This window comes from Rattus norvegicus, chromosome 1 (assembly GCF_021556685.1).
Source record: "Rattus norvegicus strain SHRSP/BbbUtx chromosome 1, alternate assembly SHRSP_T2T, whole genome shotgun sequence".
NCBI lineage: Eukaryota > Metazoa > Chordata > Mammalia > Rodentia > Muridae > Rattus > Rattus norvegicus.
In genome coordinates this window covers 148,898,461-148,923,949 of record NC_141534.1, presented here as the reverse complement: position 1 = coordinate 148,923,949, position 25,489 = coordinate 148,898,461, and the positions used below count along the sequence as shown (strand labels likewise).

At 41.8% G+C, this 25,489-nt stretch overlaps 1 protein-coding gene across 4 annotated transcripts in view; it reads right to left on the bottom strand.

Moving 5' to 3' along the window:
• Positions 1-25,489, bottom strand: part of Adamtsl3 (ADAMTS-like 3) — a 321,025-nt gene that overhangs the window by 182,042 nt on the left and 113,494 nt on the right. For all 4 annotated transcript variants that reach the window (NM_001107533.2, XM_087558105.1, XM_087558126.1 and 1 more), the window contains 2 exon segments: positions 12,741-12,977; positions 19,457-19,502. In NM_001107533.2, coding sequence (NP_001101003.2) covers positions 12,741-12,977; positions 19,457-19,502 — 283 coding nt within the window.

The following is a 25,489-nucleotide window of genomic DNA, read 5'->3' as shown; positions in this document are numbered from 1 at the left end:
ACAAATGGGATCTCATAAAACTGCAAAGCTTCTGTAAGGCAAAGGACACTGTGGTTAGGACAAAACGACAACCAACAGATTGGGAAAAGATCTTTACCAATCCTATAACAGATAGAGGCCTTATATCCAAAATATACAAAGAACTCAAGAAGTTAGACCGCAGGGAAACAAATAACCCTATTAAAAAATGGGGTTCAGAGCTGAACAAAGAATTCACAGCTGAGGAATGCCGAATGGCTGAGAAACACCTAAAGAAATGTTCAACATCTTTAGTCATAAGGGAAATGCAAATCAAAACAACCCTGAGATTTCACCTCACACCAGTGAGAATGGCTAAGATCAAAAACTCAGGTGACAGCAGATGCTGGCGAGGATGTGGAGAAAGAGGAACACTCCTCCATTGTTGGTGGGATTGCAGACTGGTACAACCATTCTGGAAATCAGTCTGGAGGATCCTCAGAAAATTGGACATTGAACTGCCTGAGGATCCAGCCATACCTCTCTTGGGCATATACCCAAAAGATGCCTCAACATATAAAAGAGACACGTGCTCCACTATGTTCATCGCAGCCTTATTTATAATAGCCAGAAACTGGAAAGAACCCAGATGCCCTTCAACAGAGGAATTGATACAGAAAATGTGGTACATCTACACAATGGAATATTACTCAGCTATCAAAAACAACGAGTTTATGAAATTCGTAGGCAAATGGTTGGAACTGGAAAATATCATCCTGAGTGAGCTAACCCACTCACAGAAAGACATACATGGTATGCACTCATTGATAAGTGGCTATTAGCCCAAATGCTTGAATTACCCTAGATCCCTAGAACAAAGGAAACTCAAGACGGATGATCAAAATGTGAATGCTTCACTCCTTCTTTAAATGAGGAAAAAGAATACCCTTGGCAGGGAAGGGAGAGGCAAAGATTAAAACAGAGACTGAAGGAACACCCATTCAGAGCCTGCCCCACAGGTGGCCCATACATATACAGCCACCCAATTAGACAAGATGGATGAAGCAAAGAAGTGCAGACCGACAGGAGCCGGATGTAGATCGCTCCTGAGAGACACAGCCAGAATACAGCAAATACAGAGGCGAATGCCAGCAGCAAACCACTGAACTGAGAATAGGTCCCCCGTTGAAGGAATCAGAGAAAGAACTGGAAGAGCTTGAAGGTGCTCGAGACCCCAAAAGTACAACAATGTCAAGCAACCAGAGCTTCCAGGGACTAAGCCACTACCTAAAGACTATACATGGACTGACCCTGGACTCTGTCCCCATAGGTAGCAATGAATATCCTAGTAAGAGCACCAGTGGAAGGGGAAGCCCTGGGTCCTGCTAAGACTGAACCCCCAGTGATCTAGACTATGCGGGGAGGGTGGCAATGGGGGGAGGTTTGGGAGGGGAACACCCACAAGGAAGGGGAGGGGGGAGGGTGATGTCTGTCCGGAAACCGGGAAAGGGAATAACACTTGAAATGTATATAAGAAATACTCAAGATAATAAAAAAAAATAAATAAATAAATAAAAATAATAAAAAAAAAGAAAACTTAGCCTATAACACACAGGAGTGTAATCCAGCCATTCTAAAGCCAAGTTGGTGACAGAAGATTTTTTTAAGAACTGAGAGTTTCATGTTACATTCCGGATCTCTGTTTTGTTTTTAAGAAAAACAAAGAAATCAATACTACTTCAAAAAAGCTTCTATTTCCTTTCCACTTTCAGTGTAATCCAAAATGGCAGAAGCTACAAGGCTTCTTCTTTTGTTTTCTTTCTTTCTTTTCTCCATCTTTATTAAATTGGGCATTTCTTATTTACATTTCAAATGTTATTCCCTTTCCCGGTTTCCAGGCCAACATCCCCTTAACCCCTCCTCTTCCCCTTCTATATGTGTGCTCCCCCCCCATACTCCCCCCAATAATCACGTTCACTGGGGGTTCAGTCTTAGCAGGACCAAGGGCTTCCCCTTCCACTGGTGTTCTTACTTGGCTATTCATTGCTACCTATGAGGTCAGTCCATGTATAGTCTTTGGGTAGTGGCTTAGTCCCTGGAAGCTCTGGTTGCTTGGCATTGTTGTTCATATGGGGTCTCAAGCCCCTTCAAGCTCTTTCAGTCCTTACTTTGATTCATTCAACGGGGGTCCCATTCTCAGTTCAGTGGTTTGCTGCTGGCATTCGCCTCTGTATTTGCCATATTCTGGCTGTGTCTCTCAGGAGAGATCTACATCCGGTTCCTATCAACCTGTACTTCTTTGCTTCATCCATCTTATCTAATTGGGTGACTGTATATGTATGGGCCACATGTGGGACAGGCTCTGAATGGGTGTTCCTTCTGACTCTGTTCTAAACTTTGCCTCCCTATCCCCTCCTAAGGGTATTCTTGTTCCCTTTTTAAAGAAGGAGTGAAGCATCCGCATTTTGGTCATCCTTCTTGAGTTTCATGTGTTCTGTGCATCTAGGGTAATTTGAGCATTTGGGCTAATATCCACTTATCAATGAGTGAATATCATGTGTGTTTTTCTGTGATTGAGTTACCTCACTCAGGATATTTTCCAGTTCCATCCATGTGCCTATGAATTTCAAAAAGTCATTGTTTTTGATAGCTGAGTAGTAAGCCATTGTGTAGATGTACCATATTTTTTCCAATCCTACAACTGATAGAGGGCTTATATCCAAAATATACAAAGAACTCACAAAGTTAGACTGCAGGGAGACAAATAACCCTATTTTAAAAATGGGGTTCAGAGCTAAACAAAGAATTCACAGCTGAGGAATGTCGAATGGCTGAGAAACACCTAAAGAAATGTTCAACAAGGCTTCTTAAATAAAGTTCAACATGAGAAAATTTGAAAAGCCATTGACCTCATTGTGGGGAAAGTGTAGGTGTTAAATTATTGCAGAAGTAGCAGAATCCAATGAACTCAGTGAACTTTCACCCTGAGTTTGTACTTTCCAGTTTACAACAGTGCCTATTGCACCCTCTGTCCATAACTGAACAGTCTCCCTACAGGACTCTGTGTGAGTGTGTGTGAGTGTGTGCGTGTGTGGGTGTGAGTGTGTGTGAGTGTGAGTGTGTGTGAGTGTGTTGTGTATATGTGTGTGAGTGTGTATGTGAGTGTGTGTGTGGGTGTGAGTGTGTGTGAGTGTGTGTGTGTGCGTGTATGTGAGTGTGTGGGAGGGGTGTGAATGTGTGTGTATGTGTGAGTATGAGTGTGTGTGAATATGTGTGTGTGAGTGTGTATGTATGTGAGTGTGTGTATGTGTGTGCATGTGTGATGTGTGTGTATGAGTGTGTGTATGTGAGTGTATGTGAGTGTGCATGTGTGAGTGCGTGTGTGAGTGTGTGTGAGTGTGTGTGAGTTTGTGAGTGTATGAGTGTGTGTGAGTGTGTGTGTGAGTATGTGTGTGAGTGTGTGTTTGTGTGTGTGAGTTTGTGAGCGTGTGTGTATGTGAGTGTGTGTGTATGTAGTGAGTGTATGTGTTTTAGTGTGTGTGAATGTGAGTACGTGAGTGTGTGTGTATGTGTGTATGTGAGTGTGAGTGTGAGTGTGTGTGTGTGTGTGTGTGTGTCTGAGTTTGAATCTATGCTACTGAGTCATCTATTTTCAAGTCATCTGCTGTACTGACTGGATCACATTCCATTTTCCATTAAACTTTAGCTTTACAAATAGTCAAAGATAAAATATCATTAGCTGGTGAGCAGGGGCAGGTAGGCACCTTTGGGAGGAAAAAAATGTCTGCATTAAGCAACTCCTCCATTTTCTTGTCTTTTTGTTTTATTGCAGAATGTAGAAAAACACACAGAGAATGAAGCAAGATCAGCTAGCCATTCCAACTCACTCATTTATGCAACTTAGAGTAGACTCAGCTTATTATAATACTGAACTGACCATGCCTCAAAACATTCCTGTCTGCCATCATTCTTTTCTCCACATGTATGCTATGCCTGCAAACTGAGCATGACCAGAAATGTGCCTATCATCTTTCTTCTTGATCTATGACCTTACACTGATCATGCTCTGTCAACTTCTAGCTATGTGCGCTCCTCTGGGTGCTTGTATACTCTTAAAATTCAAAGTGTTTCAAAGTCTTGATCCCCATAGTGATAGTATTTGGGGCGGGGCCTTTAGGAATGGTGAGGCAGGAACCCACTAGAGTGGATTAGTGCCCCTACAAGATGGGCCTGGAAGACCTCTCTTGTCTCTTACAACACATAAGGTCATAGCGATCTGAAAACTAGGAAATAAGCTCTTATTGAACAAAACAGTTTCCAGTGCTTTGATGTGTTTTCAAACCGTGAAAAGCACATTTCTGTTGTTTATGAAATCCACTATGGAGCACTGTTTTATCATAGAGACTGAGACATTCTGGGAAATTACCTCCCTCTGGATGCCCATTCTCCTTAATACAAACTCTATGTCCCCATTGGATAGGAAGGGCACTGTACCTACTTCCTCAGATGATGATGAGCAAAATATGTAAGGTGCTTTGATGATTTCCAGTCCCTAGGAAACACCCAGTGTCAGTTTTATCATAAATTTTATTACTTATTTTATAATATAATTAATTAAAATTTATTTTGTGTGGGTATTTTGTTTGCATGTATGTCTTTGCACCACACATGTACAGTGCCTGAGGAGGTAAGAAGAAGGTATCAGATTTCCTGAAGGTAGAGTTACAAGCAGTGATGAGCTACAGTGTGGGTGCTGGGACTTGAACCCAGATCCTCTGGAAGAGCAACCAGTGCTTTTAACTGCTAATACATCTCTCTAGTCCCTCATAAATTATTTTATCACATATTCTAAATGACTCCCTCTACCTATGTGCCAGACTATTTGTTAAACGTAAATAAGAAATCAAGTATGGTACTAAAGTGGTGTCTCAAGAGGTATGAGCATGCGTGCTTTTTCAGAGGATCCAAATTTGATTACTGGGACCATTGTCAGGCCACCCACAACTGCCTGTAACACTGGTTCCAGAAGGTCCAGTGTCTTCTTTTGGCCTCTGAGGCGCGCGCGCGCGCACACACACACACACACACACACACACACACACACACATCTTAAGCAGGAAGAGGAGGAAGAGGAGGAGGAGGAGGAAGAGGAGGAGGAGGGAGAGGAGGAGGAGGGAGAGGAGGAAGAGGAGGAGGAGGAAGAGGTAGAAGAGGAAGAAGAGGAGGAAGAGGAGGAGGAGGAGGAAGATGACAAACTATCTGCAGAGTTGCCTGGCAAATATCAGAAGCAGAAGCAAATTTCATTCAGCAAGACCCATGGTGAGACCTGTGACTGTCTCATGCTGTCTGCTTTCCCAGCTAATGGAAAGTTGTCCCCAAGAGCATTGTGACATGCTCCTTTAAATGAGAAAATTGTAAACACACTTGCAAAAGTTACTGGCTGTGCCAAATACTCATCAGGGCTTCCTTCCCTGGTCCTGAGGCCAGCAGAGTGAATCACACAGTTCATTCTCTTGCCTGACAACTGCTGATATCCACTGCCACATTGTACAAAAAGGGCATTGATGTGAATGTTATCCTGTGGAAGGAAAGATACTGACTTCAACTGGGAAGTGTCTCCATCTTTCTTTTTACTTAGCTGATATGCACTCCCCTTGAAAAAAATAAAAATAGACATCACCCCTTAGTGCAGCAAAGAGCTGGCTTGCTCTACTGGACTCACAAAAGCACAACCAGGAGGCACTCATTTAAAATGGGCTAACTCAGAACCAGAGATTGCTATTATCCTGCAAACCTCTTCAAATGCTGAGTTGCTGAAGCAAACAAGGAAGTTGGAGTTAAATATACTACGGGGGTCTTGGACAGTGAGTACCAAAAGAGAACAGGGAAAGTGAAGTCAGGTTGATTGAAGGTCTCCTGGGTAACAGCTATCTGGAATGTTGTTTGGAGCTGAACTGTTTTTTAAAGGGACTGATAAGGAAGGTGGCATCTCACTTCTACCCATTGAAACAATCAAATCCCAGGGACACTAAGGGGACAGCCACAGGGTGCTCAGTCAGTACCGATGCTCATCCTACACCACAGGGAGTGACCAAAAGTCTGTGCAACTCCAATTACCCATCTTGGGATTAAAACAGTCTGGGAATGATAGTACGTGTCCTCTTTTTGTTTGTTTTGTTTAAGGGGGGCAGGGGGATATGTGGGGAGCTAAGACAAAAAAGAAAAGTGAAGACTGCCATGATGGATCCACAGGAAGAGATATAAAGACTGATCTGAAGGATACCGTGGATTCGTGTATGTGTGTGACACATGTCCTGCTTCCAGACTGAACCATTATGCCAAACAGAGGTATAAGAATAAGCCAAGGTGAAGGACTTCAATTTAGAGTCCACAAAAGTAAGATCTTTCTGAGTATGGCTTAGTCGCTACCATAGTGTTCTTCATGTTCATCTATACTGTAATGCATGTCTGCAATTCTTTCGTTAACACTGAATAATATTCTACTATAATAGGTTAAGGCATACATATTTATGTATTTGTGTAATTAATATTCAAGTTATTTCTGTATCTTGGATATTATGTATCCAATGCTTCAAAAAGGGGGAGATATGGATATTTCATAAGAGCTGATATAATGCTCACTGGGTGTGTGCTTAGCAAAAGTAATGCTGACGCATGGAGTGGTTCTATTTTTAAATTTTGAAGTAATTTCATATTGCTTTCAATAACAGTTTTGGAAAAAAAAAGAAAAAAAGAAAGACTGACGATGAACCACAAGAAGCCAGAAGAGAAAGGCGTGGGGTGAATTTTCCCTCCAGCAGGAGCAAATCATGTTGATAACCTGATTTGGAGCTTCTGGCTTCTAGACTGTGCAAGAATACATTTCTGTTATTTTAAGCTATCAAGTTTGCGGCAATCTGTTATAGTGCCCATGGGAAACTGATAAAGCCTGCTATCCACCAATGCCTTTTCTAACCACGGCACAAGCTTTACACAAACCAACATCACCAAATAACTTTTATCAATATTTTCCCTTGTTCCTCTAGAATCCACAGAAATACTTGGTGCCATTAACCTTCCTTGTACAACACTCTCCCACCCTTTCTTCTCTTGCCCTTGGTCTTTACACTAATCAGAAGTCGATTCCATCGAGTCACAATGGGGAATGCTTTCTCTATGCTTTCCCTTTAGTGGCAAGGCCAGTGTCTCCCACTTCAGTGGCTCTGCTTTTCTCAGTACCCACAGATGTTAAATCAGATGTTAGGATCTTACAGTTATCTATTAAGGCCTCAAATTCTGTGCCAAGTTCTATATCCACAGGTGTACCCAGCTCTCACCTTTGACTTACATATCTCGTTCTCACCTGATACTTTGTCTTCCCCAGTGACCTCACTATCTGTCCAGTGACCCCCTTCTCTCCCCCACATCCATTCAAACATCCAGCCCTAAAAGATGTTTGTTCATCTCTTAAGTTTCCTGGCTTTCTTCATTTATCCTACCCACTGTTTGACTTTGCATCTCTCCTGAGTCCAAACTTGACCTTCCATTGTGTTCCCAGACCCCACCCCTTCCAAATATTCTGGCGCATTAGCACCCAAACAACATCTCTAGAGCCAAGCCCATGAGAACTATTTCTTAAGGCAATTCCTCAGTGGCTCTTCTCACAACTCACAGGAAAGGTTAACAAGTGGTTTCGTTACACACACACACACACACACACACACACACACACACAGCCCCATCCTCTTGCACTACTGCACAGATTACCTTACCTCAGCCCTATAGAGCAATTGGATAATCTTTATACAACCCGATACTGAATATTTGTTCTGTGTGTCATAAGCCCACTGCTTATCTTAGTCTATTTAACTTGTTAACAACTTCTCAGAGCCTCAGTTTCTAATATCACCTCATCTACAGCGTTCTCCTAAAGCCCAGACTAATCTCTTATGCCATCGGTGAAGCTTAGGGTCTTGCATATTTGGAAAGTGCTGTACCAAGGGCTCAATCCCAGCCCTCTAAGTCATCTTTAATAATAACAAGTTCGTTTTGAGTAAAAAAGTAATGCATGCCATTGGCAAAAATCTGGAAGAAAACAAGTATAATCCCACAGACTGATGGTGATGATGACGGTTCAACAGACAAGTCCCAAGGTGGACTGGTTGCAATAGAGGAAAATCATAAACAGCTTGTGATGCAGAAAAATGGAGCTATAAGCCTTGGCCATGGGAAGAGTTGTCAACAGAAAGTGTTAGATAGGGTGGAACATGGTAGGCAGTGAACAGCGAGAGACCGGCAGGCAGCAAGGGAACACTTCTGTGATACCGTAGTGTTGACTTCCAATTTTTTTCAGTTTACATTTACATTTGTGATGCATTTGTTTTTGAAGGATGCCAATCTCTACCTAGAATTCTTGTAGGTAAATAGCCAGTTCTCCTAGCACAATCTGTTGGCTGTCTTCTCTCCATTACTCCTTTCTCGGAGATCACTTGCCTTGTTATAGACATATTCAGAGGCTTTCTACTCGGTCCACTGGTCCGTTTGTCTGTCCTTGTACTATTATCTTACTGCTTTGGTTATTGTCACTTTATAATGAGTCTTGAGATTGTATGTCAGTCCTCCAACTTTGCTCAGCTCTTTCAATCTCCTGGTATATCCTTTTGGAGATGCTAATGTAAGTGGAATTCTGCCCTTCTGCCGTATACCACTGACTTGTGTATAGCAAAGCTGTTATACATACTGTATTGCTTGTAGTCAGTTATTAGTATAAAGACAAACCAGGAGGTTTTGTCTTTACTACTTAACATACACAATCAAATGATATATAAACAAAGATAATTTTTGTTTTTCTCAATCAGTATACATTGTCTTATCTTTTATTCCCAGTATGTTGAAAAGCAGTGACAGGTTGAAAAACATTTTTGCTTTTCCTTTCAAAGAAAGACACATCAAGAAAGTGTCTAGTCTCTTACCATTAAGAGCAACATTAAGCCATTTGTGGAATTGTGGTGGAACACACTTTAATCCCAGAACCCAGGAGGAAAAAGCAAGCAGATTTCTGTGAGCTCAAGGCTAGTCTGATCTACATAGTAAATTCTAAACTAGTCAGAGCCATGTAGAGAGATCTTGTCTTAAAAAAATATACTGTACTTATAATTTTTAAGTATACATCATCAAATTTCCCTTGCAGTTTCCTGAGGGTTCTTCTTTAACCTTTTCCAACATGAATGAGTGTTAGATTTGGTTAATTTTTTTCCTACAGCCGTTCCTATAATCATGGTTCTTCTTTACCATGTGGATTATATTGAGTGATTTTTGAATGCTGAGTGAGCTTTGTGTATCTGGAGTAAGTGTCATTGGCTGTGTTTCTAGACATTGTTGAGGTTTGTTTACTAATATTTGTTGAGATTTTGTATATATGCTCCTGGAAGAATAAATTTAGGTCTCCCTATATGAAAAAGATCATAAAGAATGGATATAAGAGAGGGAGTTGGCTGTGACATTGTGTCTCTTAGCAATTTCAGAAGCTACACCAATGAAGTGCCACCATGACTGCCTAAACATGAGCTGAACAAGAACAACAGTAGAGAGACTAACATGGACAGGGAAAGCCCATGAAGTCTCCACCCTACACAAAGAGCTACAGGCCACTAAGGCATTCCCAGGAGACATAGTCTTCTCCAGGGAAGAGTGTACCAACCAGTTATCAGTTCCAGATGGCCCGTACTGAACACATACATAGAAGTGACATCATACAAACTGCAAAAGTTGCATTTAGAAATGTGTATGTTTGTGTGTGTGCATATGAGTATGTTTATATGTTTGTGTATATACACATATGTGCATATGTGTATATAATCACAATCAATGAAAAAAGAGGCCATGTATTTGAAAGAGATCAAGAAGTACTCTGTAGGAAGGTTTAAAAGGAGGAAGGGGAAGGAGAAATAATGCAATGACATTGTAATCTCGAGAAATAAAAGAAAAATTAAAAACTATGAACTAGGGCTGGAGAGATGGCTCAGTGGTTAAGAGCACTGATTGCTTTTACAGAGGTCCTGGGTTCAATTCCTAGCAACCACATGGTGGCTCACAACCATCTGTAATGGAGATCTGATGCCCTCTTCTCGGGTCTGAAGACAGTGACAGTGTACTCACATATATGAAATAAATAAATCTTTTTAAAAGACTATGAACAGAAAAGAATTGATATAATTCCTTTCTGAAGTATTTGTTTGAATATAAAGTAAATCGCTGAGCAAAAGACTTACTGTTTTGGAAAGTGTGTGATCATAGATTTAAGTTCTTTAATTGATATAGGCATATTCTGTTTATTTCTAAATATAGGAGGCTTGGCAGACCTTGCCTTTGAAGGAGTGGCTCATCTAGCCTGTCTGATCTGTGGGGACAGGGTCGTTCTTACTCATCTGCATCCTTTAATACCACTGGCTCTGAGGGGAGGAATGTCTCCACTCTTCCTTGCACTGCTTTGTGTCTGCCTCATTTTCTTAGCCTGTCTATCAGTGAGCAATTTCCATTCTTTTCCTCGGAACTCCTCTCTCACTTGTATTGGTTATTTTCTTCTGGTTGACTTGGATGGGACTGAGCTGCATTTCCAGTTTCCTAAGGCTCAGTGCTTCAACTCAGAGCCTTCATCAGGGTTTGAAATGTCTCCTGGAGCACAGCCTCCAATCATATTGCACACATTTTACTACGTTATATTTCTGTGTTCACTAAGTTCAAAATAATTTTTCCTTTCTCATGAGATATTTTTCCCCTTTAGCCATGTGTTATTTAGAAATACAGGGTCTCTAAGTGTTTTGAAATTTTCCAATGGTTACCAGAGGTTGGCAGGGAGGAGGGGGTGGCAGAGGGATAAAAGGCAAAGCTCAGAGAATTTTATGTCAGTGGAGAGACTTAGGATGGCACTGGTGGGTATGTCAGTCATAGGCCTGTAATCCTAGTGATCAGGAGACCAAGGGAGAAGGACAGCAGGTTTGGTGCTAGCCTGAGCTACATAGTTATTTTGAGAACAGTGTGAGGTATACGGCACGACTCTGCCTCAAAAAGAAAATAAATCCCCAGGGGAGGGAATGGTGCCTCTAAGTCCTGATGTGAGTAATGATGTGGTGTTTAGTGCAGGCTCGTCGGTTGTAAATCTGTATAGTTTGGATGGGAAAATTGTGGAGTTGGAGGCTGGGCGTGCGTAGGAGCCAGAAGAGGTATGGGGAGCTGGACACGGTGACACCTACCTTTAATGCCAGCACTCAGGGCACAGAGGTAGGTGGATCTACGAACTTGAGGCCAGCCTGGTCTACAGAGAGAGTTCCGGGTTAACCAGGGCTACACAGAGAAACCGTGTCTCAAAAAGCCAAGAAGAAGAAAGAGGAGGAATAAGAGAAGGAAGAAGAGGAAGAGGAGGAAGAGGAAGAAAAGGAAGAACAGCAAGAACAAGAAAAGAAGAGGAGGAAGAAATGGAGAAGGAAATATGCCTTACACTAAATTCTTCTAGGTATCTGTAAGCTTCCATTGAAATTATGTTAAAAAACAGACCTGAATGGTTGGAGTAGCATAAATTTGTGTAGGAAGAGCCTGGAAACCCTGGCAGGGCTCCTGAATTTTAGAACAACTCATCAAGAACCACCAAGGGGACTATTAGCAGAAAGACGGCATTTATATGTTAAACAAAATAATCACAAAGTAATAATAATTTTAAAAAGGAAATGACCTGGAAGTGGAAGGGGGCTACTTGGGAAAAGGGAGGGAGGCGAAGGATGGAGCAAGAAGGAACGTGAAAGGGAATGGGGAAGAGAGAGAGAGAAAGATCAAGCTTCCTCCACTGTTGCTGGACTGTTGGCTGGGGCCTCTGTTTTTCCCAAGGCCTCCACAGGAGATAGAGTGCTAAATATCCCTCCTTTGTATTGTTAGTAACCCAGGCACACACATATACACACACAAAAATGTATATACACCACATGTTTGATAGATAGATAGATAGACAGACAGATAGATGATAGATAGATGATAGATAGATAGATAGATAGATAGATAGATAGATAGATGATAGATAGATAGATAGATAGATAGATAGATAGATAGATAGATAGATAGATAGATAGATAGATAGATAGATAGAATGAGCATCCTTCGGAGAAAACAATATTTCTATGGTGTCCAAGTAGTCCTCACAGTGCCTCTGGAACCAGTCTAAATCCTTGCTCATTACATACAATACACTGGAGTTCATGCCTCAGTCCCATTCATCTCAGCTCTGCAAAATGACCTGACACATCTGATGACTTGCCCTTGACCCCAGAGATTTGCACTGCTCTTCCAGCACTCTCAATGGAGTGTGGTCCTGGAGATCACAGCAAAGCTTTGGTGGCCTCATTTTCCCTGAGAGCTGGGCATCACTCCTCCCCCTGAGGCAGAAATTCTGGGAGGGAGTAGCAAGTAATACTACCTCAAACACTTCACGGGGAGTCTGCTTTGCATGTCCTACTTGGAGAGTCCCTGATCCGAGAGAAATATTAGAAGTTATATATTTTGATTCTGCGCAGGCAAAAATCACGTTAAATAAAGAAAACCTGATTGGAATGCCAGATATCCAGGGTTTTGAAAACTGTTCTCAGCAGTCAAAACAGAGGGAGAATTCTAGCACTTCTCAAAAGCTAACCTTCTCTACTGGGAATGCATTTACAATGAAATGATAAAAATCTTTTTATTGAGAATAGGCACAGCACATCCCCAAACCCAGGACAAGTGTGGCAAGAGTGACTTACCTGGCAGATGCCACTTATGCACATATCCAGAGTGTCAGCATTGCAACGAGTTCCATCCAGCACTTTGGGTGCCAGCTCTACCACCAAACTCTGTCCCCGAGCATGACACTTGAGTGCACATGGGGCAGCAGGGTCATTGTGTAGTGGAATCCATTCATAATAATGACCCTGGTACTGCACATCATTGTAGGCTGAGCACTGCTGGGCTCTGAAATCTTCTGCATCTGCTGGGCAGTCCTGCAGGTAAACAGAAGCAAGCATGAACACGTGCAGGGTAACAAGTCACAGGGTCAACAGAAGGCTGAACCAGACCCCAACTGTCTCTAATGAGACACACCCCATTTCATCACCCCAGTTTCTCCCACCCTCTTTTCCTCTCCCTACCCCCAAGCTGAATCTGCATTTCTACATTGTGGGTCCGTGCAGTGTGGACCTACTCAGGGGACCATTTAATTAATCTGATCTCTTCCATCCAGGTGATTTGCCCAGTAATTAAGGTTTACCAGGTGTAGGTTCTAATTTTGCCCTGGCTTAGCCATCTTGTGTGTAAACTGCCAAATGAATCTGAATCAAGGGGAACTCAAAAACCTTTACATCTCCAAGGTGATTCAAGGTCTTCCTAGGAGCAGTAGTAGTCCTGCCCCTCAGGGGAATCAGTTGACCTCATTTTAGCCCCAAACTGCTGTTTTTATTAAAATATAATAAAAATGATGTGATAACTATCTTAACATGTTTTCATACACTATATGATGTGTTTTAATTATATCCACTCCATTACCCTCCCTTATCTCTGTCCCACTGACCACCTTCCTCTTCCCAATTTGTCATTCTACTTTAATGTCTTATTTTGTGTCCCCAGACACCCCACCCCCACCCCTAGCAACTAAATAAATCCCCAGAAAGGAATGAGTCTTGTCCAAACCTCTCTCTGTTTTATGAGAATTGCTGGCTATGCTTGCGCCCCCACCCCCTCTTTCTCTGTCTCATCTCCCATTGCTCTTTACTGGTACCAAACATCTGTCTTCACAAGCTAGTTCAAAATTGTGTCTGTGACAAAAGTAAATGAAACCTGACACCTTGGGGCACCCTCATAGTAACAGTAAAACAAGTGTTGATGACCTGGAGGAAGTTTTTATATCGTTATGCATTCTTCCTTCTAGATAGTTCTGAGGCAAGGTGCTGGATGAGACATGCTCACACTCTAATACTCTTGTTTCTATTACTTTATACTCTCCCTGTTATGAAGATAATTAATGTTCGTTCTAAGAACATTGGAGAAAATTTCTATTAAAATGAATAAGTTACAAAGATTCCCATACTAAAATATTTATACCAATCTTGATTCTTTCCCAAGGGTTTGTTTCTGGAAATAAAATTTTGAGTCCAAGTGCTTGTCTATTTTACGGACCACTCCAGGATTGCTAAATGGTCATCCGGAAGTATATTATGGTTAGCAATGGGCCACACAGGTTGCCTTTCTGGATCCTTCTTCCTCAGTCGGATATTTTCTAATCAGAAGTATACAATGGAATTCCATTTCTTTAATTTACATTTCCTTCTTATTATTTAGGATTTGTAGGCAGTCTTGCAAGTTTGCTTTTATACCAAATCTTTGAAAATTCCTGGATTTGTGTCCTCTTTTCTGCCTTTGTATTATTTTTAGCAGATAAAGTTACTACATTTTATAGTGAAGGCATCAAATCTGATCATTTGTGTTGGAAATTTTTTCACTATTTAATTTTGTTCTGGGTGCCTTGTGAAGTCCAGAAGACTTAAATGATTATGCAGCGCGCTCTCTCTCTCTCTCTCTCTCTCTCTCTCTCTCTCTCTCTCTCTCTCTGCTAATGTTTCTTACCCTAAAAGATTTCTTCCTTTTTTAATGGGCTACAAATTCTTTCTTACCCTGTCTGAGAACAAATAAGCAGTGAATGCATTAGTCTTGCTCCTTTATAGGTTGGCAACAACATCTGACTCTGAGTTTGGGCTTTGTGTTTTATGTGTCATTGTTGTTCTCATGATTTCCATTTTACTTTGGAGGTAGGGTCTCTGTAGCCCAGACTGGCTGTATTTGTTCTTTAACTTACAGTTCATTTTGCTCTGCCTCACCCATGTGCAACTGTGACCAGTTTAACTCTTTGTTGTAGCTGGAGTTATTCAGATAAGTATTGTGAGGTAAAAATCTCACCTCACCCTATTTTTGCCAGAAAAATAGTGAATGTTTTTCAACATGCTTCCAAAATATAGTTTATTTTATGTCTTACCTTTTTTTCACCCAAATCAAACCTCTTTTTTTTAAAGATTTATTCATTTTATTATATATAAGTACACTGTAGCTGTCTTCAGCACACCAGAAGAGGGCATCAGATCTCATTACAGATGGCTGTGAGCCACCATGTGGTTGCTGGGAATTGAACTCAGGACCTCTGGAAGAGCAGTCAGGTGCTCTTAACCGCTGAGCCATCTCTCCAGCCCCAAACCTCTGTTTTATTGTTACAATAAGACCTCAGTCCTCCAGATCCTAAAGAGACCTGGTGGATTCGATAGATCTGTCATTTAGCCACACCCATTCCAGGCAGCAGAAGGCAAACCATCATTATTAGAGGTGAATTATGTTTGCCTGGACGATTGGAATCTTTGAAAGGGCAAGGACAGAATACATATTAACACAAAATTCCCAGAGTCTACGTTGGTCTGTGAGTCTGAAATCACCTGCATTGTCCCACTAGGAGCCTCTGAAGCCAGGTCTGCACCAATTCTACTATAAACTTAGAGCCACATAAAATGAAGTGTAGGCATGGAGACTTCTAGGAGAATGGCTCTGCCCATAATCATCCATAAGTAACCACTATTAGACTCATTGGACTCGAATGGCTCAGTCTTTAGGCTATCGTGCTGTCCCGGTTTAGGAACAGTTGTTCACCTTACATTGTCTGTCCAGATGTTAATCAACAGTTGCGCATATGTTTTTGGTCGTTGTGAACATCCTCAAACCCTTCAAAAGTAGTTGGAGAATGCATAGACCATGCCTAGCAAACTTTCCCATGGGCTCACTTGTACTGCGTTGGTATAAAGCATTCCAAACTTTGACTGCATTCATTTTTGTTGTCTTATCTGGATAAAGCTGAACCCCAGTCATGGACAAATGAGGCACAGCCAATGAAAGTAGACTGAAGTTGGATAAATTTTCTCTGTAGAAATGGGGACTCTGTCTTCCATGTGACTGATGACAAAATGACATCATCTACTTCCCCATAAGCCATGGTCAATGTTCTCTTTCAAACTCTTTGAAACCAAAGAAAAGTGTTATGAAAGCTGGAAGCAAACACACACACACACACACACACACACACACACACACACAAACACACACACACACCCCTGCACTGGGCTCACAGGTGCTCTTTAGGACCTTAATAGTTTGCCTGCCTGACTGCTATAAGTCAATAAACATAATGAGTGCTAGTTAACTGGAGTTTAGGATGCCTGCCTCAGCTTAGTCCTTGCCCAGTGGGTGGCCATGTTTGTCATCCTTGGCCAGAACCCACTATCCAGAGGCACACTGGTTTCTGCCAGGTCAAACTTTCCCAGGAATTTGAAATTACACATGCACACACACAGGCACACTCACAGGCACATGCACAGGAACAGAGATGAGAAGTCACGTGAAGGGCTGGGCTAGGCTGGCCCTTCCTTTTATGACGTGTGTATCCAAGCAGAGCCAGGCAGTTCTCATTTCAGAGGAGAATAGCTGAGATATGAAGGGAGAAAAAAACAATTGGCAAGCTATGTATGTTGTAGAAGGAGAAAGTAGCCAGAGTTTCTACTTAAATATCATTACACCCAAAGTATTTATACAGAGGGACAGTGAACATATGACACAGGGCAAAGGTCATAAAGTATATTCAGTAGACATGTGTTGCCTTGAACTCAACTGTCCAGAAGAAATACATCTCAGAGAGAGAGGAACTTAGAAGCACTCTCAGCATTCAAGTTTTCTAATGGTGACTGGACTATATCATGGCTACCACTTTATAATAAATGTAGGAGCCAACAACATCTTGGTTATTTGCTTTTAATTATGTTACAGTCTTCTAGCATCAACACTAAGCCTGTCTAAGTTTAGAGTTGCCTGGCTTAGCTAGTTGCAGCTCAAGACATCGTAGAGATTGTTGTGTCTGAAAAATAGCCTAGTCTACTCTCATGGTTGAAGACAGATTTGAGAGGACACACCTCTTTCTTTAAAGGTTCATTATTCATCTAGAGGTACGTGTATGTATGTGTGCCCAGAGGTCAGAGGTGGGTGTTGCAGCTGCTGGACCTAGAGTTACAGTTATGAGCTTCTCAACGTATGTTCTGGGAACACATGTTCCAGTCCTCTGAAAGAGCAGTGAGTTTCCTCAACCACTGAGCTATTGAGCCCCCAGGACATGGCTCTTACACAAAGCAGAAGCAACAGCAATGGAAAGAAAAGAACACCTCCAAGAGAAACACCAGATGAAAGACTGTTAAAAACTAGCCACTTGTGGGCTATATGACACTAAAGAAGGACCCTGCAAAGGCCATGTCTAATGTCGCCTTTTCTGGAAGCCATCAGGAAGCCCACTATACAGAGCTCACAGTGCTCTTTAAAAAAAAAAAGCCCACGTTGCAAAAATGTTCCTGCCAAGATGTAAGATACTGCACAGTTTTGAGGACATTCTCTTTGCTTCTTCCAACACTGCTTTTAGTCCCATAAACCCTGGACTAAGAAAACATGAGGTCAATGAATTCAGATATTGGAACTCCTGGCTGACATCATGACTTCTTCTGCACATTTGCTCCATAGGCTCCTGATAAGGACAGTTCTCTCCCAAGTACAGAAGTCTGGGCCCTGGCTACAAGGATCTATGCTGAATGCCAATCAAAGCTTATGTCTGAGAGAATTGATATGTCATGGTTGGGGGATACCCAGGAACCTTCACCTGCTCAGAGGAGAAGGGGAGAGGGAAGGGAGGGAAGGGTTGTGAGAGGGGGTGACTGGGAGGGGGCAGTGAGCATGATGTAAAGTGAATAAGTAAAACTTTTTAAAAAAGTTTATGTCTGAAGAGTGAAGTCACTTGGAAGTTACCATGCTGCACACAGGCTTGTCTTGTTGTTCCCTAATCTTTTAGCCCAAGGCCCCCATTTCTTTTGAGAGGGAACCCAGGAGCCCCTAAATCACAGCCTTAATTATTGGAGAGAGTACTGTGAGTCCGTTCTCTTTCTGCTCAAGTTTCTTTCTCCTGCCATCAAAGCATGGCTGGTCTTCAGCCCGAGAGGTGAGAATTCCTCATCTGTGTGTTCTCAATGCATTTCCAATGGCACCATGCCTCTGAACAAAAGACTGTCTGGTGTTTTCTTAGCCACTGATGTTTGGTAAGCTGTTCTGTGGTGGGCAGAATTATGAAGCACAACGGTGGGGATGATCTCCTCAGCAGAATCACTTGAACAAGTAGCAGAATTCAGATGGGCACAAAGGACTTCATGTCTCTGACTTGGCTTCAGTTGCTTCTCCATTTCTTTCCCTGTTTTTTTCCCTGCTCTTGGTTCTCTGAATATTCAGGTGTTTGCCAGTCACCCAGGGCGTGTCCTGTAGCAACTACTGGGCTCACGGAGTGTTGCAAGCCATTGCACATTTGTTCCTGCTGCATCATGCATCATTTCATCTCCTAACAAAACTGGAGATGTCTTTCTAAGAGAACAACCGCATCTCCAGCAAGAGTTCCTCAATGCCCCAGAACTTCATTTTGAGCCCTGCCATTTCAATTTGAGTATACATTGCTAAAGAGGAGAAAGTTTGGAATGGAAAAGATTGGTTGTTTTTATTAGTTTTTCATGATTGATGTGTGTATCGTGCATATGTGCATACCAAAGGGCAAGTGCACATGCATGCGTGTGCATGTGTGCAGGGAGACTAAAGGACAACCTTGGCAGTCATCCCCAAGAATGCCAATGACCTCCTTTGAGATGGGGTCCCTTTTTGCCTAGAGTTTACTAACCAGATTAAGATGACTGGCCAGTGAGCGCCATGTCTCCTCTTGTCTCTGACTCTCAGTAGTGCTAGGATGACAAGCCCACCACTGCGCCTGGAATTTTCACATGGGTTCTGGGACTCAAATTCAGGTCTTCGTGTTTGCAAGGCAGATTCTTTACCAACCGAATTCCCTCCCCAGCTCATAATTTTGCTTTTTATAATTGCAAAACAAACCACTCTAATTCTTAGCGCTGAATAATGTAACAAGCAAGCACTAAGGCTTATATAAATCCCTCCTTCTGTGTGACCTTCGGAGTCATCTAGCCCTGTCTGCAGTGGCAGAAACACCATTATAGACCTGTTCCTATCCATAGTCTTTCTCTGAGGGCTTTAAAAAATAATTTCACCCCCAGCCTCACTTCCACTTCACATGCCTGTGTGTTTTCAGATCGTGTGGAGAAGGCTGGATGACAGACGGACACAAAAGCCCTTGGAGTCTTGAAGGACCCTGAAGCTATTGTGTATATCACTTCTGTGAATGGAAGCATGACATATTTACGAGTTCCATCATAAACATGAAAGCGCACAGGATACGTCTACGCAAAGGCTGTCATCACTCACACAAGTATTTAAAATCAACAGAGGGACTCTCAAGACGCCACGGGTCTCACAGTTCATGTAAACCCTCCAGGGTCTAACTGGATTGCATTTTCTTCAGACTTACGTGATTGCTGCAAGTCTTGTATCTGATGTTCTGTCCTTCACAGTTCCTAAAGGAGGAAGGAAATGATAGCTGTTATAGAGGTGATGAGGCAAAGACAAGGTACCAGTTTCCTATAAAACTTTTAGTCGTATGTACTGTTGCAAAGATTCAAGGTTTAAATTCTGAAGAAGCAAACTTTCAAGCATAAGAGAACCAAAAACACTCAAGAAGGCATCCATAAATAGATGATGAATTCTTTAGGGAATGACATCAACTAGGTTTTTTTCTTACCCTACAGTCTACAGAATCTCTGAAATGCTGTAATGTGTTGGAGGTGGGGGAATGGTGTGCATGTGTGGTTAGTGTGTGTGTCTGTGTGTGTGTGTGTGTGTGTATATGTGTTCATGTATGTTTGTGTATGAGTGTGTGTGTATGAGTGTGTGTGTTTGTGTGTGTATGAGTGTGTGTGTATGTGTGCATGTATGTGTGTGTGTTTGTGTGTGTGTATGAGTGTGTGTATGTGTGCATGTATGTGTGTGTGTTTGTGTGTGTATGAGTGTGTGTGTATGTGTGCATGTATGTGTGTTTGTGTGTGTGTATGAGTGTGTGTTTGTGTGTGTATGAGTGTGTGTGTTTGTGTGTATGTATGTATGAGTGTGTGTGTATGTGTGCATGTATGTGTGTGTTTGTGTGTGTATGAGTGTGTGTGTTTGTCAGTGTGTATATGTGTGCATGTATGTGTGTGTATGAGTGTGTGTTTTTGTGTGTGTGTGTTTGTGTGTGTGTGTGTTCCAAAGAAATCTACAAATGTTTCTCTGACGTTTCTTTTGCAATAATTATTTTGTATATTATTGGATCTGATACACTTCTTGCTTTTGTTTGTTTGTTTTGTTTTTTGAAAAGTGTCTTTGCCATGTAGCCCTGGCCTGGAACTGGCTAAATGCCCCATTTCATGCTCTAACTCACAAAGTACTAGAATTATAGGCATAGCCACCAAGCCAGTAATTTCCTTAGTACTGATTCTCACTTTTCCTTCTTTGCTCTCCTTAAGCTCATCCCTTTCCACTTACATACCTCACACCACCATTACTTTGTTTATTCATTGTTGTTCATTCATTTATTTATTTAGATAGTTAGTCATTGGCAGGGCTACATTAGCCCTGGCTTGCCTTTAACTTACGATGATCCTCCTATGGCTGCCTCTCCAGTGCTGGGATGACAGGTGTAAATCACCATGCCTTGCTAGCCTTAAACATTTTGTTCCATTACTGCATGTACTACCCTTAAGTTCTTTTAGAAATGGCATTTCTCTGGAAAGCGCCATTCTTGGTTGGATTTAGAAGGCTTTGTGAAAACTAAGTTTTGGAGAAAAGACAGGGTTATGGTGCCTCCAAAAGCAGGGTCCCTCATGTTTCTAAATGTTTGGTTTTGAATACAGACCATGTACCCATTAGTTGCTCCTTCTGAATGTGTAGCTTAAAAATGTCTTCCCATATTATGGTCGTGGGTTGGCTAAATCTTGATGCTCCATGACTATTCCTCCTCATTGTTTGGCTACTATTGAGGTTTGCTACAATCTTCATGAGATGTGGTGGTTTGAATAGGAATGGCCCCCAGAGAATTCATGTGTGTGAGTGCTTGACCCACAGGGAGTGACACTATTAGGAGAGGAGGCTTTGTCGGAGTAGATGTGGCCTTGTTGGAGGAAGTGTGTCACTGTGGGGGTGGGATTTAAGGTCTCATATTCTCAAGCTTCTGCTGCGTTCAGATCAAAATTTCTTTAGCATTACGTCGGCCTACATGCCCCGATGCTTCTTACCAGGACAATAATGGACTAAACCTCTGAACTGTAAGCCAGCCCCAATTAAATGTTGTCTGTAGAAGAGGTGCCTAGTGTCAGGGTGTCTCTTCACAGAAATGGAAACCCTAACTAAGACAAGAGGACACCACATTCTAAAGACTCATGCATGAAGTTCCAAGCTCGGAGGCTGGCAGGAAAGCCATGCTCAGCTGGAGGACACATTCTTCTGGGAAGCACAGCCACCTGCCAAGCCTGTGTCACTTTTATTTCTATGTGAATGACAAAGGAAAACAAACAAGAGAGTGAACTGGAGATTTCAAAATCACTCTGTTTATTTTCAGAAGGTGGCTGTTAGGCCAGGAGTAACATCCGAACACTTTCCATGTCAGGCCAACTTATAAACCTAAGAATTTTAATGCAATTGGAACTTATTTCCTATGTGGACTAATGTCCTGATATATCCCGTTGGCTATTTATTTGATTTTTAAAAACATTTTACTACACTTTTATTTTACTCAACCTTTTTTCCCAGTTTCAAGGAGAGATAAGTATTAAAGGGAAAGGGTTTGTTAGAAATACTGAGAAATAAAAACTCTGGGAGTACACACACACACACACACACACACACACACACACACACACATATGGGGCAGCAGTTTCTTTAAGAGTGATTTTTAAACTTTGGAAATATTTTTCACATGGATTTTAATAATTACTTAATTTTACTCTCATAAGTTTTTTTTAAAATTATTTCCAAGCAGAAATTTAAATTAAAAGAAAAAGAAAGAGCAGAAGTTTGTATGGCTTTGCTTCAAGTCTGATCTGTAGGCTCCATAGCCAAATTCCATACCCAGTTGTCAGCCAGGGTGTCCAGAAGTCATCTGTGTGAGCATTGAGCCTAAAACTCTAAACCCAAAAACCAAGAGCATCCCTCCCAACAATGCCACTTCAAGGACTTCAAAGTGACAACAGAAGATAAGACATTTCATCCCAAGAATTCTCAAAATATAAATTAATATGTAGGAGCTCCTCTTTCTTCCATGAATTCTGTGGTGAACTTACTGTGGGCCTACAGATAGATATAAGGCTACAAGGGCATTGCTACTGGGTTTGCTTTATAAATCAGCCCCTCTGGCTGCCATTTTTAGCCTTCTACTTTATGTTCTCCAGCCTAACACAGCCCACAGGCCGGCCTCTATTGATGTGGCCTGCTTCGGTTACAATTTAGTCAGAAAATGAATGACTACTTTATGAAGCAAGCATAAAATGAAATGCAAGTTATTTTAAAGTTAAGGACATGAGAGTCCTAATTCCCCAAGCAGGAACCTGCCAGCTTATTCTGGAAATAATTCCTTTGGCCCAAAGCAATAGAGCTGCAAAAAAAAAAAAATATTACTTGTGTGCTTTAATACCACTATAATTAGCATATGAAAGAGATGATGGTTATCAGGAGTATATGAAAATTCAAGAACACTTTTTCACAGTTATGGATCCTCTACCCTTACAACATTCCCAGCACCATAGAACTGAAGATTTTTAAAGTCTAAATTTATGAAAATCCAGAAAACATGTTGATGTCACATGAGAATACATTAAAAACATTAATAAAGTTTCCCTGGAGTTTATAGTTCTATGATTTACTATATTCACTTGGTGATATATTGACTCAAACACTCGTGTCATAAAGGCTGAGAAGCATATGTTTTGGGGAATAAAAATATATTAATTTTAAAATAGTAGTCAAGCTGAACCTGGGGTCCCCGTGGCTGGCACTTGGCCAGAGGATCAAGTCACAGGTTTCTGCAGAAAAAAAGATGGTCTGGTTGGTGCTCGATTTGTAGGGCATAATAGCCGACTGAAATGTTTAAATATAACCAAGTCTATCCACAGAGAAAAGTAGAACAGCAGCACTCCCCTCCTCCCCTGAGCCCTTCATCTTGAGGAACACGTTGACAAGGGAAGCCATGGATGGCCTCAAAGCCCAGGGATGGCTTTGCAATCACCTCCATCCTCCCCTTTCAAGAAAAGCTGACCACGAGTGCTCAAAACTTATGATGTCTTATCAGTCTCTGTGGCACTTGGAGGAGTGATGATAAGCCTTCCAAAGGAAGTGGGTTTCCTCCTTAAAGTCTCTGAGTTGCTGTGAGATATCCAAACACTGAGTCAAGAATGAATAAGGTGTGCAAGGACCAGTGATGGGGAGCAAGGGGCCTTGAACTTGCCAGGTCCTTGGCATAAGCTACATGGCTGCTTAGCTTGGAGTTTCTGTGAGACTCCTAACAGTGGGAATGGAGGTGTCTCTGACTCTTTCACCTGCTTTAGAACCCCTTTCCTCCTACTGGGTTGCCTCGTTCATCCTTGCTAGAGGATTTGGGTCCAGTCTTACTGCATCTTGTTGTGCCATGTTCAGTTGATCTCCCTGGGAGGCCTGCTCTTTTCTGAAGGGAAATAGAGGAGCAGTAAATCTGGAGGAAAGAAGAGGTGGTGGGGGCTGGGAGAAGTGGAGGGAGGGAAGGCTACAATTGGGATGTATGGTGTGAGAGAAGAAATTAAAAAAAATAAAAATTTTAGATAAATAAAAGTAAATAAATAAAAACCCACTACCCTTCTTTCATATGAATCTGATCTAATTTATCTGCAAGAAGATGACATTATTGTTATTTTGGGGGGCATAGAGCAGGCAGATGTGTCACAGGTTTTCCAGGCCTAGAGCCAAGTTGGAGGGAGGCAATATACTGTCATCTGCCACCTTGCATACATTACACATATGTAACACACACTTCTGCGTATATGCATGCATATATTATATACACACATATGCATACTAAGTTTAGGGTGTTTTGTAAGCTCATACACCTCTTTAAATAGGATGAATTCAGGGAAACAACAAATTTGGAGGATCACAAGGTCACAAAACATTTCAGAATTACAATGGAATTCACATATAGACTTAGGACACTATGGTCATTGTGTGTGTGTGCACAAGTGCATGTATGTATGTGCACACATGTGCCTGTGCATAAACTTGGGTGTACATGCATATGGAAGTTCAAAGTGGATCTTGGATATGTCCTCAATTGCTCTTTGACAGTGTTAATTGAGGCAGGGCCTCTCAACCCTGAGCTGCGGACTTCACCAGTCTCACTAGCCAACATGCTTTGCGGATTCTTTGTCTTTTCCTTCAGAAGTTGGAGGAGGGGGAGGTAGGAGGAATGGCAACAGGACTGAGGGTGGGGGTGAGAGACAAGGGAGTCTCCAGAGACCAGCATTGGGGACAGATCTGACTTTATTGCCTAGGCATAAGATAATATACAGTGAGCCAATCCCGAGTTCCTAAATTCTTGGCCAACCCTATCTTGCCACACTGTGTGTAAAAGTCCTGCCTGATGAGGTAGCTCAGAAGGAGTCTGGAGGGGCAGTATCATCACCTGTAAGGACTTCTGTGAAAATGGGGGAAGTGGCCACTGCTCTGGCCTCAGTTCCTTTGTGCCACCTCACCAGTGTGTCAGGAACCAATTTATATCTAATACCCTGTACTGCAGATCAGGACTCTCCTTAGCGGAGTCGCGAGAGACTGTGGTGCCCAGCTCTCAGTCCTACTTTTTACCTTCACAAGGTTGACTTCCACGTACCCCAGGGACAGGAGGGGATTGGGAGAGTAGAGGGAGTGGAAACCGTGGTTGGGATGTATTGAATGAGAAAAGAATAAATTTTTTTAAAAAGTTGGAATAGAAGGTGGGCCACCGCACCCACCCAGCATTACAGGAGTTCTGGGGATCTGAACTCCTGGCCTCAAAAGCCCCTGGGCTTTATTTTGAAGTCTCTGTTCACAAATGTAATTAAAATCGCTGTCATGACACCATAGTGATGTAGCTTGTAACTATTAATAAATGCCAACATTTTCTTTATAACTCCAGCTTTTATAATTCTGCTAAAGGATTTACACCACCCAGAAAACATAATGATGTTCATCTATATTATTTCAAATTTTACACTTCATAGATGGACTTTTCTCCACTTGAAATTTATCCTTCATATGGAGTGATACATGCTAATACTTTTTCATTGAATATTATCCTTTCAATTTAAAGTTTCACTACAATTTATGGATTATTTTAATATGAATCAACTAGCTTTCCTCAATATTCATGAACTCAGGTGATTCTGAATTTTGAAGAGCATCTGTAGTCCTTCAGTGAAAAATCCTGTCACCACAGGCTAGCCTTCGGTGTCCAAGACACACATCAGCATGG